Source organism: Salmo salar, chromosome ssa11 (assembly GCF_905237065.1).
Source record: "Salmo salar chromosome ssa11, Ssal_v3.1, whole genome shotgun sequence".
NCBI classification, from domain to species: Eukaryota; Metazoa; Chordata; class Actinopteri; order Salmoniformes; family Salmonidae; genus Salmo; species Salmo salar.
This window is the reverse complement of record NC_059452.1, coordinates 107993677-108008362: the sequence shown is the minus strand read 5'-3', so window position 1 is coordinate 108008362 and position 14686 is coordinate 107993677. Positions and strand designations below refer to the sequence as shown.

General features: G+C 45.1%; 1 protein-coding gene across 1 annotated transcript in view; it reads left to right on the top strand.

Moving 5' to 3' along the window:
* LOC106590939 (protocadherin Fat 3) overlaps positions 1-14686 on the top strand; it is a gene marked incomplete at its 3' end in the record, with an annotated part of 93208 nt that overhangs the window by 64639 nt on the left and 13883 nt on the right. The window contains exons 22-25 of the mRNA XM_045688914.1: positions 275-431; positions 1389-1925; positions 3588-3849; positions 12049-12144. Of these exons, the coding sequence (XP_045544870.1) occupies positions 275-431; positions 1389-1925; positions 3588-3849; positions 12049-12144 (1052 nt within the window). The remainder of the gene's footprint in view (positions 1-274; positions 432-1388; positions 1926-3587; positions 3850-12048; positions 12145-14686) is intronic.

Below are 14686 nucleotides of genomic sequence, written 5' to 3'. Positions count from 1 at the left end.
CCTCTCCTCCTTTTCCTCCTCCTCTTCCTCCTCCTTTTCCTCCTTCTCCTCCTCTTCCCTCTTCCTCCCCGTCCTCTTCCTCCTCTTCCTTTTCCTCCTCCTTTTCCTCCTCCTCTTCCTCTCCTCCTCTTCCTCCTCCTCCTCTTCCTCTCCTCCTCTTCCTCCTCCTCCTCCTCTTCCTCTCCTCCACCTCCCCCTCCTCCCCTCCTCTAACTCTCTACCTCTCTCTCCCTATCTACCTATCTCTCCTCCTCTTCCTTCTCCTCCTCTCCAGATGTGATGAGGATGTGAACGAGTGTGAGCGTGAGGAGTGTGAGAACGGAGGAGTGTGTATGAACACCTTTGGGGCGTACTATTGTAACTGTTCCTATGGTTACGAGGGCCAGTTCTGTGGAGAGAGAAGCCTACTGGACCCAGACCCTGACCTACAGGTACCATACACACACACACACACACACACACACAATCTAGTTTCCCATAGAAATCTAATAGAAAACACAGTGAACTCAATTTTTTTTTTCCTGGATGGTTTGTCCTCGGGGTTTTGCCTGCCAAATAAGTTCTGTTATACTCACAGACATTATGTTAACAGTTTTAAAAACTGTAGAGTGTTTTCTATCCACATCTACCAATTATATGCATATCCTAGCTTCTGGGCCTGAGTAGCAGGCAGTTTACTTTGGGCACGCTTTTCATCCGGACGTCAAAATACCGCCCCCTAGCCCAAAGAGGTTTTTAAGGACAACCAAGTCAAGGTATTGGAGTGGCCATCACAAAGCCCTGACCTCAATCCTATAGAAAATTTGTGGGCAGAACTGAAAAAGCGTGTGCAAGCAAGGAGGTCTACAAACCTGACTCAGTTACACCAGCTCTGTCAGGAGGATTGGGACAAAATTCACCCAACTTATTTTGAGAAGCTTGTGGAAGGCTCCCCAAAACGTTTGACCCAAGTTAAACAATTTAAAGGCAATGCTACCAAATACTAATTTAGTGTATGTAAACTTCTGACCCACTGGGAATGTGATGAAAGAAATAAAAGCTGAAATAAATCATTCTCTCTACAGTTATTCTGACATTTTTTCATTCTTAAAATAAAGTGGTGATTAATGGTGATTAATTATTGGGATATCTTGTTGCTCTTTTACATCTTGTCAAAGTGAGAAAGCTACTTGTTGTTGAATTAGTACGGATTTATTTGGCGTAGGCTACTACTGTACGTGAGTTTTGAGAATAAACCGTTTAGAAAACTTGATCATCTGTTCATTTAAGACTTACTGAGGTCATGACATCACCATCAACTGTTCTCATCTCTTGATGTTTGTCGAAACTGTTTCTGATTGTGAACCTTTGTATTATCCTTGTATTCAGTGATTTGTTCCTCCTCCTAGGAGCCTCTCTCCTACGTGGGTCCAGTAGAGATCATCGGAATCGGAGTCCTGATCTTCGTCATCTCCTTCCTACTCCTCCTCTACATTATCTTCAGGAAGAAGATCAGGTTCCAGAGGAAGGACTCCGGTTTCAGTCAGGATGGAGGAGGGGCAAAGGAGGGTGTGGCGGTGGGTGGGGTCGGGACTGGGGGGGTGGGCATGTCTGCTGTATCCGTGGAGACCAGCTACCTGCTGACAAAGACAGGGATGGGGTCACAAGGCATCGAGTTCAAGGCCGTGCGTGTCGCTGCCGACCCCCGACCGCCCGGCAACACCGAGGTCAGCATCGGTAGTTATGGCGACAGAGATGGAGGTCTAGGTGGAGGTGTGGTGACAGGCGGAAGGGTGGGGTTGGGGCCTCCTCAGGTGATGGTACGGCCAACTACACACCCGACGACGATGCTACCTGGTTGGCCTGGCAACAACAACAACCTAGCAATGAGAGGTGTCGATGGAGATAACATGGCTACCAGCGAGAGCTCTCTCTCTACCAGTCAGGTAGGGTATAAACAAGTGTGTGTGTGTGTGTGTGTGTGTGTGTGTGTGTGTGTGTGTGTGTGTGTGTGTGTGTGTGTGTGTGTGTGTGTGCAGGGCCTTCAGAAAGTATTCAGACCCCTTGACTTTTTCCACATTTTGTTACATTACAGCCTTATTCTAAAATTAATTAAAACGTTTTTTCCGCATTAATCTCCACACAATACCCCATAATGACGAAGCAAAAACAGGTTTTTATAAATTTTTGCAAATTTCTTACAAATAAACTCCGGAAAAATCACATTTACATAAATATTCAGACCCTTTACTCAGTACTTTGTTGAAGCACCTTCGGCAGCGATTAGAGCATTAAGTCTTCTTGGCACACCTGTATTTGGGGAGTTTCTCACATTATTTTCTGCAGATCCTCTCAAGCTCTGTCAGGTTGGATGAGGAGCGTCGCTGCACAGCAATTTTCAGGTCTCTCCAGAGCTGTTAGATTGGGTTCAAGTCCGGGCTCTGGCTGGGGCACTCAAGGACATTCAGAGACTTGTCCTGAAGCCACTCCTGCATTGTCTTGGCTGTGTGATTAAGGTCGTTGTCCTGTTGGAAGGTGAACCTTCGCCCCAGTCTAAGGTCCTGAGCACTCTAGAGCAAGTTTTCCATCAAGGATCTCTCTGTACTTTTCTCCGTTCAACTTTTTCTCAATCCTGACTAGTCTCCCAGTCCCTGCTGCTGAAAAACAACCCCCCAGCATGATGCTGCCACCAATATGCTTCACCCTTGGGATGGTGCCAGGTTTCCTCCAGACGTGACGCTTGGCATTCAGGCCAAAGAGTTCAATCTTGGTTTCATCAGACCAGAGAATCTTGTTTCTCATGGTCTGAGAGTCTTTAGGTGTCTTTTGGCAAACTGCAAGCGGGCTGTCATGTGACTTTTACTGAGGAGTGGCTTCCGTCTGGCCACTCTACCATAAAGGCCTGATTGGTGGAGTGCTGCAGAGATGGTTGTCCTTCTGGATGTTTCTCCCATCTCCACAGAGGAACTCTGGAGTTCTGTCAGAGTGACCATCGGATTTTTGGTCACCTCCCTGACCAAGGCCCTTCTCCCCCGATTGCTCAGTTTGGCCGGGCGGCCAGCTCTAGGAAGAGTGTTGGTGGTTCCAAATTTCTTCCATGTAAGAATGATGGAGGCCACTGTGTTCTTGGGGACCTTCAATGCTGGAGAAATGTTTTCGTACCCTTCCCCAGATCTGTGCCTCGACACAATCCTGTCTCGGATTGGTTTTTGCTCTGACATGCACTGTCAACTGTGGGACCTTATATAGACAGGTGTGTGCCTTTCCAAATCATGTCCAATCAATTGAATTTACCACAGGTGGACTCCAATCAAGTTGTAGAAACATCTCAAGGATGATCAATGGAAACAGGATGTACCTGAGCTCAATTTAGAGTGTCATAGCAAAGGGTCTGAATACTTATGTATTTCAGTTTTTTGTATATATACATTTGCAAACATTTCTAAAAACCGTGTTTTGTTGTTATGGGGTAGTGTGTGTAGATTGCTGAGGATTTTTATTTATTTTATCCATTTTAGGCTGTAATGTAACAATGTGTAAAAAGTCAAGGTTTTCTGAATACTTTCCCACTGTATGTATGTTAACCCTCTCTCTCCTGTCTCCACCAGATGAGCAGCTTCTTGTCATCTGATTCCTCGCATCACATCCTGGGCGGGGCTAGTAGAAGGGGCGTGGCCGTGTGTAGCGTGGTGCCCAATCTCCAGCCCCCATCGCCCTGTCACTCAGAACGAATCCCTGCCCATAAAGCTCCCTGGGAGAGGCAGGGAGAGAGGGATGAAGAGCGAGAGAGAGAGAGATATGGAAGAGAGGAGGAGTGGGAGCAGAGAGCATATGAACTGGAGAGAACTCAGAGAGCCAGCTCTCCTCTTGGTAAGAACACACACACACACACACACCTACACACACACCTACACCTACACACACACACACCTACACACACACCTACACACACACCTACACCTACACACACACACACCTACACACACACACACCCACACACACACCTACACACACACCTACACCTACACACACACACACCTACACACACACACACCTACACACACACCTACACACACACACCTACACACACACACACACACCTACACACACACACACCTACACACCTACACACACCTACACACACACCTACACACACACACACCTACACACACACACACCTACACACACACACACACCTACACACACACACACACACACACACACATACACACACACACACACACACACCTACACACACACCTACACACACACACACACACCTACACACACACCTACACACACCTACACACACACACACCTACACACACACCTACACACACACACACACCTACACACACACCTACACACACACACACCTACACACACACCTACACACACACACACACCTACACACACACACACACCTACACACACACACCTACACACACACACCTACACACACACACCTACACACACACACACACCTACACACACACACACACACACACACACCTACACACACACCTACACACACACACACCTACACACACACCTACACACACACACACAGCTACACACACACACACACCTACACACACACCTACACACACACACACCTACACACACACACACACACCTACACACACACACACACACACACACACACACCTACACACACACACACACCTACACACACACCTACACACACACACACCTACACACACACCTACACACACACACACCTACACACACACACACACCTACACACACACACACACCTACACACACACACACACCTACACACACACCTACACACACACACACCTACACACACACCTACACACACACACACACACCTACACCCACACCTACACACACACACACACCTACACACACACCTACACACACACCTACACCTACACACACACCTACACACACACACACCTACACACACACCTACACACACCTACACACACACACACACCTACACACACCTACACACACACACACACACACACACACACACCTACACACACCTACACACACCTACACACACCTACACACACACCTACACCACACACACACCTACACACTACCTACACACTACCTACACTACACACACACCTACACACTACCTACACACACCTACACACACACCTACACACTACCTACACACACACCTACACACACACACACACCTACACACACACCCACACCTACACACACACCTACACACACACACACACACACCTACACACACACACCTACACACACACACTACACACACACCTACACACACACACCTACACACACACACCTACACACACACCTACACACACACCTACACACACACACACACCTACACCTACACACACACCTACACACACCTAAACACACACCTACACACACACCTACACACACACACACACACACACACCTACACACACACCTACACACACACACACCTACACACACACCTACACACACACACACCACACACACACACACCTACACACACACACACACACCTACACACACACCTACACCTACACACACACCTACACACACACACACATCTACACACACACCTACACACACACCTACACACACACACACACACCTACACACACACCTACACACACACCTACACCTACACACACACCTACACACACACCTACACACACACACACACACACACACCTACACACACACCTACACACACACACACCCACACACACACCTACACACACACACACCTACACACACACCTACACCTACACACACACCTACACACACACACCTACACACACACCTACACACACCTACACACACACCTACACACACACACACCTACACACACACCTACACACACACACACCTACACACACACCTACACCTACACACACACACACCTACACACACACCTACACACACACACACACACACCTACACACACACCTACACACACACCTACACACACACCTACACACACACACACACCTACACACACACCTACACCTACACACACACCTACACCTACACACACACACCTACACACACACCTACACCTACACACACACCTACACACACACCTACACACACACACACCTACACACACACCTACACACACACCTACACACACACCTACACACACACACACCTACACACACACCTACACCTACACACACACCTACACACACACACACCTACACACACACCTACACACACACCTACACACACACACACCTACACACACACACACCTACACACACACCTACACACACACACACCTACACACACACACACCTACACACACACCTGGCGCCGAAGAGGAAGGCTGACGTTTTGCCCGTAATCAATTGTGTTCATTTGTTGTTGTTTTTTGCGTCGTTTGTAACTTATTTTGTACATAATGTTTCTGCTACTGTCTCTTATGACCGAAAATATTTGGTGGTCAGCCCACCTCATCAGGATCTGGTTTTGGTGGGTCAGCCCACCTCATCAGGATCTGGTTTTGGTGGGTCAGCCCACCTCATCAGGATCTGGTTTTGGTGGGTCAGCCCCCCTCATCAGGATCTGGTTTTGGTGGGTCAGCCCACCTCATCAGGATCTGGTTTTGGTGGGTCAGCCCACCTCATCAGGATCTGGTTTTGGTGGGTCAGCCCCCCTCATCAATCTGTTTGTGGGTCAGCCCCCTCATCAGGATCTGGTTTTGGTGGGTCAGCCCCCCTCATCAGGATCTGGTTTTGGTGGTTCAGCCCACCTCATCAGGATCTGGTTTTGGTGGGTCAGCCCACCTCATCAGGATCTGGTTTTGGTGGTTCAGCCCACCTTATCAGGATCGGGTTTTGGTCCATCAAGAGAGTCAGACCATCAGCTGTGTTTTGGGGTTGATGGAGTGACTTCTAGGGCCATAGATAGCTTTAGTTGAGTTGTAGAAATTGCATACGGGGTTGATGGAGCGACGAAACTCGTCCCTTACCACAGCTTTCTCAAGCCGGATACAGTGCAGACGCCTCTTACTGGACTTCTGCAGGCGTTGTGGGGTCGTATTCTCACCTGGAGTTCAGCCAGTATCATACAGTGATCTGTCCAGCATTCTGCACCTCTCATGTCACATGTCAGCAGGACGTGTCGTGGAAAATCGTCTTAAGAATATAACACTCTTACAAGAACTTGTAAATTCAATATAGACTTTAATACAGAGTAGCAACGCCGAGCTGGTCCGCGGAACAACTCCCTTCCCCAAGCCCCGGCTCTGCCTTTATATCCATACATTGCATAGGTACAGCCCTTATGTAAATGAAGTCATTTGTCTTAGGTCTTCTGCCACCATTATCTTTTCAACCCGATGTATAACGCCCATATTTGATGATAACGCCTATATCTGCTTCTGACTATATCATAATGGTGGCTGAAACCTCCTCATGCTGTACATAAATAATGCATGCACTTCATGCTCATGTTTGGTCATTTTGCTGCCATCCTTTCCTCTGTGCCCTTCTGTTTGACCATCCTAAATGTATTTATGGCCTTTTCCACAGAACTCAAGTCCAGTTGTCAGGCCACTATTCAACCCGACAGTGGCTTGTTGCCTTATTTGGAACCAAGTGACATCTTCTCTTTCTATAGCCAATGTATTTATGTTTTTTTCTACTTCAGCACAGCTGCTTATCTCCCACAGACGTCATTAGTGTCAGAACGTCTCACTGTGACGTAGTCGACCAGGTGCCAGTGTTTGGAGCGTAGGGCCATCCATGCTGTTTTATATTTGTTCTTCTGCTGGAACAAGGCGTTAGTGACAATGAGATCATGCTCAGCACATAGAGTTAAGTAGTGTCATGCCGTTCTCATTGACCTGGCCAACACCATGCCTACCCAGCACTTCACTCCATATCCTATTGTTCTGTTCCACCCTAGCGTTGAAGTCACCCAGCAGAAAGATGTTGTCATTCCCGGGGATGCGGTGAAGGGCCTCATCTAGTGACTGGTGGAAGCAGCCCTTTGCCTCATTTTCAGATGGTAACGTTGGTGTGTATGCACTGAGAAGAGTAGCATCATTTTTTGTAATCTTATTTTATTTAACCTTTATTTAACTAGGCAAGTCAGTTAAGGAGACACCTGAAGGAGGAGGAGACACCTGAAACCCCACCTCTTCAAGGAATACCTGGGATAGGATAAAGTAATCCTTCTAACCCCCCCCTTAAAAGATTTAGATGCACTATTGTAAAGTGGTTGTTCCACTGGATATTATAAGGTGAATGCACCAATTTGTAAGTCGCTCTGGATAAGAGCGTCTGCTAAATGACTTAAATGTAAATGTATTTACAATGACGGCCTGGCAAAAGGCCTCCCTAGGGGACGGGAGCTGGGATTAAAAATAAATAAATAAAATGTAAATATGGGACAAAACACACATCACAACAAGAGAGACAACACACCACTACATAAAGAGAGACCTAAGACAACAACACAGCATGGTAGGAACACAACATGACAACAACATGGTAGAAACACAGCATGGCAACAACATGGTAGCAACACAACATGACAACAACATGGTAACAACACAACATGGTAGCAACACAACATGGTAGCAGCACAAAAACATGGTTCAAACATTATTGGTCACAGACAACAGCACAAAAGGCCAGACATCTTGGCTAGGGGGATATGGAGAGACATGAGCCTTTGAACTTAAATTTACATTTTAGTCATTTAGCTGACGCTCTTATCCAGAGCGACTTACAGTAGTGAATGCATACATTTCATAAATTTTTTTTTTCTTCGTACTGGCCCCCCGTGGGAATCGAACCCACTTACGCCGACAGGTGTTTCGGTGAGGCTGGGCTGTTCTTAATTACCAGTCCCACACCGTGCTGATGTTGTCCACCCGGAGGGTAACCTTTCCCCAGAAGAAGGTGTAGCATTTTACATTTTAGTAATTTAGCAGACACTCTTATCCAGAGCGACTTAGAGTAGTGAACACATTTCATACATTTTTTTCTCATTTTTTCTCCGTACTGGTCCCCAGTGGGAATCGAACCCACAACCCTGGTGTTGCAAACACCAAGCTCTACCAACTGAGCCCACTAGTAGCCTTCTCACTCCTCGTTCAGGGAACCTTCATCCAGAAACCTGGTCTCACTCAGGGCAGAAATGTCAATGTTGAAGAGCCTTAGTTCTGCAGTAATCGAAGCTGTTCTCCGTTGGGGTCTATCACTATTATCGTCAGTGTCCAAAATAGTCCTGATGTTCCATGTCGCCAGTTTAAGGGGAATTATTTTCTTGAGCGTTTTTCGACCGCCGAGTGGAACTACCGATAGGTGCAGTAGCCTATCCAGGAAGGTGTGAGTGGGCAATTTTTAGGCCACCTTTTCTAGGCCTCTCCCCAGCTGAGGTTAGTAGTGTGGATCCTAAATAGGGCTGCTCAGTCACACAGGGGTCTGCCGAATGCAGCTGCCACTCAAGTCAAATTAGGTGTACATTTTGCCAAAGCGTAATTTGGAGATTAAGTGATACATTTAAAAATATGAACATAATTAAAATAATAATAATACATTTAGTTAACGGAACAACAGTAACAACAATAACCAAGAGTCAAAATAACCATACTGTCACGTCCTGACCAGTATAAGGGTTATTTGTTATTGTAGTTTGGTCAGGACGTGGCAGAGGGTATTTTGTTTATGTGGTTCGGGGTGGTGATTTATGTAGTAGGGTGTTTGATTTATTATTTCCGGGTTTTGGTCTATGTTCTATGTTTTGTATTTCTATGTTCTTTCTGGTTTGTTGTATTTCTATGTGTAGGTTTATGGGGGGTTGGACTCTCAATTGGAGGCAGGTGCTTTCTCGTTGCCTCTGATTGAGAGTCCTTTATATGGGTAATTGTTTGGTGTAGTGTTGTGGGAGATTGTTTCTTGTTTTGCCTGTGTGAGCCTGACAAGACTGTTTTGTTGTTCGTGTGTTTTTCGGGTTTGTTATTTTGGTGTTCTCTTTATTTAAAAATAAATAACAAGATGAGCATCCACATTCCTGCTGCGTTTTGGTCCTCTATTCCCGACGACAGTCGTTACACATACAATAACAATAAGCATACAGTAGAGTACATGTGCAGGTTGATTGGTCTGTCAGACACTGTCCCTCATCTTATGGCAGGCAGCAATGTAGAGCGCTGCCAACCCACAGCTCTCTGCGTCCTCCCCCAACAGGACGAGTAGCCTATCCTCATCAGAGAGGTCTTTGAAACCTTGAATAAGGGTTTCAAATTTGGTGAAATTACACTCTTTAATTGTTTTATATTTTTTTGACAAATTTTCTAATTTGGTTCAATGGCACATTAAATTAGTTTTAGCTAAATTATAATGTAATGTATTTCAATTGGAATTTGTTTTTTAACGGCGTAGAATGCCCTGCGTGCTTTCTCTCTCAGTTCATTCACTATGTCACAGGCGTCATATTGAAGAGACCAAGGTGCAGCGTGTTGAGTGCTCATCTTTTACTTTTAATGAAAACACTTCACAAAGAAAAAAACTACCGACAGCCAAACAGTTCTGTCAGGTCCACTAACAAACTAAACAGAAAACAACCACCCACAAAACCCAAAGGGAAAACAGGCTGCCTAAGTATGGTTCCTAATCAGAGACAACGAAAGACACCTGCCTCTGATTGGAAACCATACTCGGCCAAACATGCAAAACGAAACATAGAAATAGAAAACTAGAACCAAATCCCCCTAGAAACAAACAAACCCCAAAACACACAAAACAACCCCCCCCTGCCACGCCCTGACCATTCTACTATGGCAAAATGACCCCTTTTCACTGGTCAGGACGTGACAGGACTAATGCCCTTCATGTTTCTCTCTCAGTTCATTCACTGCCTCATTAAGGTGTCCAGTTGAGCTTATTTTTTAAACCTCAGTAATTGTAGTGTGTACAGTACTATATATATTTTAACCTCAGTAATTGTAGTGTGTGCAGTACTCAATATATTTTCTACCAATTAAGAACTCTGATGTAATTCCCTGAGATCTGGATCTTCTCTGGAAAATTATTATTTTTGTGTTTTTGGGGTTTACTGCCAGGGTGCGCGCTCTCTCTCGCTCTCTCTCTCTCTCCTTCTCTCTCTTCTTCTTCCCTCTCTCTCTCTCTCTTCTCTCCTTCTTCTCTCTCTCTCTCTCTCTCTCTCTCTCTCTCTCTCTCTATCAATCAATTCAATCAATTCTTCAATTCAATTTAAAGGGCTTTATTGGCTTGGGGAACATATATTTACATTGCCAAAGCAAGTGAAATAGATAATAAACAAAAGTGAAATAAACAATAAAACATTAACAGTAAACATTACACTCAACATTTCAAATGTCATATTTTGTCTATATATTTTTTTAAATAATTTACATCACTAGGTAAGTCAGTTAAGAACAAATTCTTATTTACAATGACGGCCTACCGGGGAACAGTGGGTTAACTGCCTTGTTCAGGGGCAGAACGACAGATTTTTACCTTGTCAGCTCGGGGATTCGAGCTTGCAACCTTTCAGTTACTAGTCTAGGGAGTTTTTCCTAGCCACCGTGCTTCTACACCTGCATTGTTTGCTGTTTGGGGTTTTAGGCTGGGTTTCTGTACAGCACTTTGACATATCAGCTGATGTAAGAAGGGCTATATAAATAAATTTGATTTGACTAGTCCAACACTCTAACCGCCCTTGCCGTTTGATATACGGTGTTGTAATGATGTGTTGTGGAAAATGGAACAGGGTTATAGGGGATTAGGTTCAGTCAATCAGACACTAGAATATGGAACTATTGTGCGTCCCAAATGGCACCCTATTTCCTATTTAGTGCACTACTTTTGATGAGAGCCCTGGTCAACAGATGCACTGTGTCGGGAATAGGGTGCCATTTTACATTCAAAGTTCTATGTTCATTCGTCTCTGTAACTCCATGTGTCTTTCAGTCTTTTAACTGCCACTGTTCAGTTGTGTGTTTGTTGTAGTATTTAGAATCACATACACACACACACACACACACACTCTCTCTCTGACCCTCTCTCTCCTGTCTGTCTACAGTGGAGGATCTGGTAGAAGAGGTGGCGTGTTTCTCAGACAGTACATCTGAAGCTCTCTCTCTCAGCTCTTACACCTCAGACTCCTTCGATGACAACGGTAAGACAAGTCTGACGCATACGCGAGCAAGACCATATACTCGCTAACACTAGCTAGTTAATACTCGCTAACACTAGCTAATTAATACTCGCTAACACTAGCTAGTTCATACTCGCTAACACTAGCTAGACCATATACTCACTAACACTAGCTAGTTAATACTGACTAACACTAGCTAGTTAATACTCGCTAACACTAGCTAGTTCATACTGACTAACACTAGCTAGTTAATACTGACTAACACTAGCTAGTTAATACTCGCTAACACTAGCTAGTTAATACTGACTAACACTAGCTAGTTAATACTCGCTAACACTAGCTAGTTCATACTGACTAACACTAGCTAGTTAATAGTCGCTAACACTAGCTAGTTAATACTCGCTAACACTAGCTAGTTCATATTCACTAACACTAGCTAGTTCATACTGACTAACACTAGCTAGTTCATACTGACTAACACTAGCTAGTTCATACTGACTAACACTAGCTAGTTCATACTGACTACCACTAGCTAGTTCATACTGACTACCACTAGCTAGTTCATACTGACTACCACTAGCTAGTTCATATTCACTACCACTAGCTGGTTCATACTGACTACAACTAGCTAGTTCATACTGACTAACACTAGCTAGTTAATACTGACTACCACTAGCTAGTTCATACTGACTAACACTAGCTAGTTAATACTGACTAACACTAGCTAGTTCATACTGACTACCACTAGCTAGTTCATACTGACTAACACTAGCTAGTTCATACTGACTACCACTAGCTAGTTCATACTGACTACCACTAGCTAGTTAATACTGACTACCACTAGCTAGTTCATACTGACTACCACTAGCTAGTTCATACTGACTACCACTAGCTAGTTCATACTGACTACCACTAGCTACTTGATACTTGTTATTGCTAGCTAGTTCATACTCACTGAAATATACCTGCTGGAGCGCGTGCTACTGGTGGGTGTTGCTATGGTGACCAGTGAGCTGAGATAAGGTGGAGCTTTACCTAGCAAAGACTTATAGATGACCTGGAGTCAGTGGGTTTGGCGACGAATATGTAGCGAGGACCAGCCAACGAGATCATACAGGTCGCAGTGGTGGGTAGTATATGGGGCTTTGGTGACAAAACAGATGGCACTGTGATAGACTGCATCCAATTTGCTGAGTAGGGTATTGGAGGCAATTTTGTAAATGACATCGCCGAAGTCGAGGATCGGTAGGGTAGTCAGTTTTACGAGGGTATATTTGGCAGCATGAGTGAAGGATGCTTTGTTGCGAAATAGGAAGCCGATTCTAGATTTAATTTTTGGATTGGAGATGCTTAATGTGAGTCTGGAAGGAGAGTTTACAGTCTAGCCAGACACCCAGGTATTTATACTTGTCCACATATTCGAAGTCAGAACCGTCCAGAGTAGTGATGCTGGTGAATCCTCTGGTAGGATTCCCGAAAGAACACAGCTATGTTGTTAATGAGAGAAAAAAAGTGACCCACTTGCCAAAACACTCCCTGTTGTGTTTGCCAAAACAAGGTTCAAAATGTGTGCATAGCATCACACATGCAATTGATTGGTGGACTTTGCAGAGAGCATGGCAGAGAAGCATTTTATACTGGCTTTGCATATTGGAGGCGCCATCAGTGGAATTGCCAATGCACTTGCTGATGTCAAGCTTCATGTTTTCCAGTACTTCAGTCAGTACCCGGACAAAGTATTGTCCAGTGGACGTTTGTCACTTATCTGACTATGACAGAGCATTGATCTTGTGTTGTATTGTCTTGCGTAGTGTCATCAATCTGGACTGAATACATACCAGCTTCCTGGATTTCACTTGCTATGGTGGCCTGCATTGTGTGTTGGATGGTGGTGATGACGTTATCGATGGTAGTCCTCTGCCCCCTTCTTGACCCAGACACCAGATGCAGGTTTTTTTTGTTGCTTTTCTCTATACAGGCAGTGAGATGCTCTTTCATACACAGGTCGTACTTTCCTAGCAGAATGATCATCTCTAAAAAGTTGCCATGGTCAATGCTGCTGTCGTCGAGCGTATAAACTGCTTTCAGAGTGCATGCCTCTGTAGCTCAGACCCCTCTGGCCTATGACTTTAACAACATCTATAACGCGCTCTAGCACTTGCCTTCTTCTGCGCACTTGTTGTCTATGAGCAGACATGCTGACTGCCGAGGAACATGCTCTCAATGTTACCTTAGGAGGACCTTAGAAAGTAGGCCTCAGCATAACCTCTATGGATAATGCTCTTCACATGCTCTTCACATGCTCTTCCACTCTCTGATGGATATGCTTCCAGTCTGCCATTGCATTCATGAAAGGCCTGTTCTCTGTGGGCTTTTGCAAAATGCAGAATAAAGCATGGTTCTCTTCACTGTATGACAGCCACTTCCTGTCAGACACTTCCTGTCGGATCCATCTTTACAAAAGAGAAACCTTTTGCACCACACACTTTTGTTGGGGCTGGAAACTAAAAAAAACATATTGAGGTCCCCTGTCTTCGGTCTCTTAAAATAATACACAAATTGG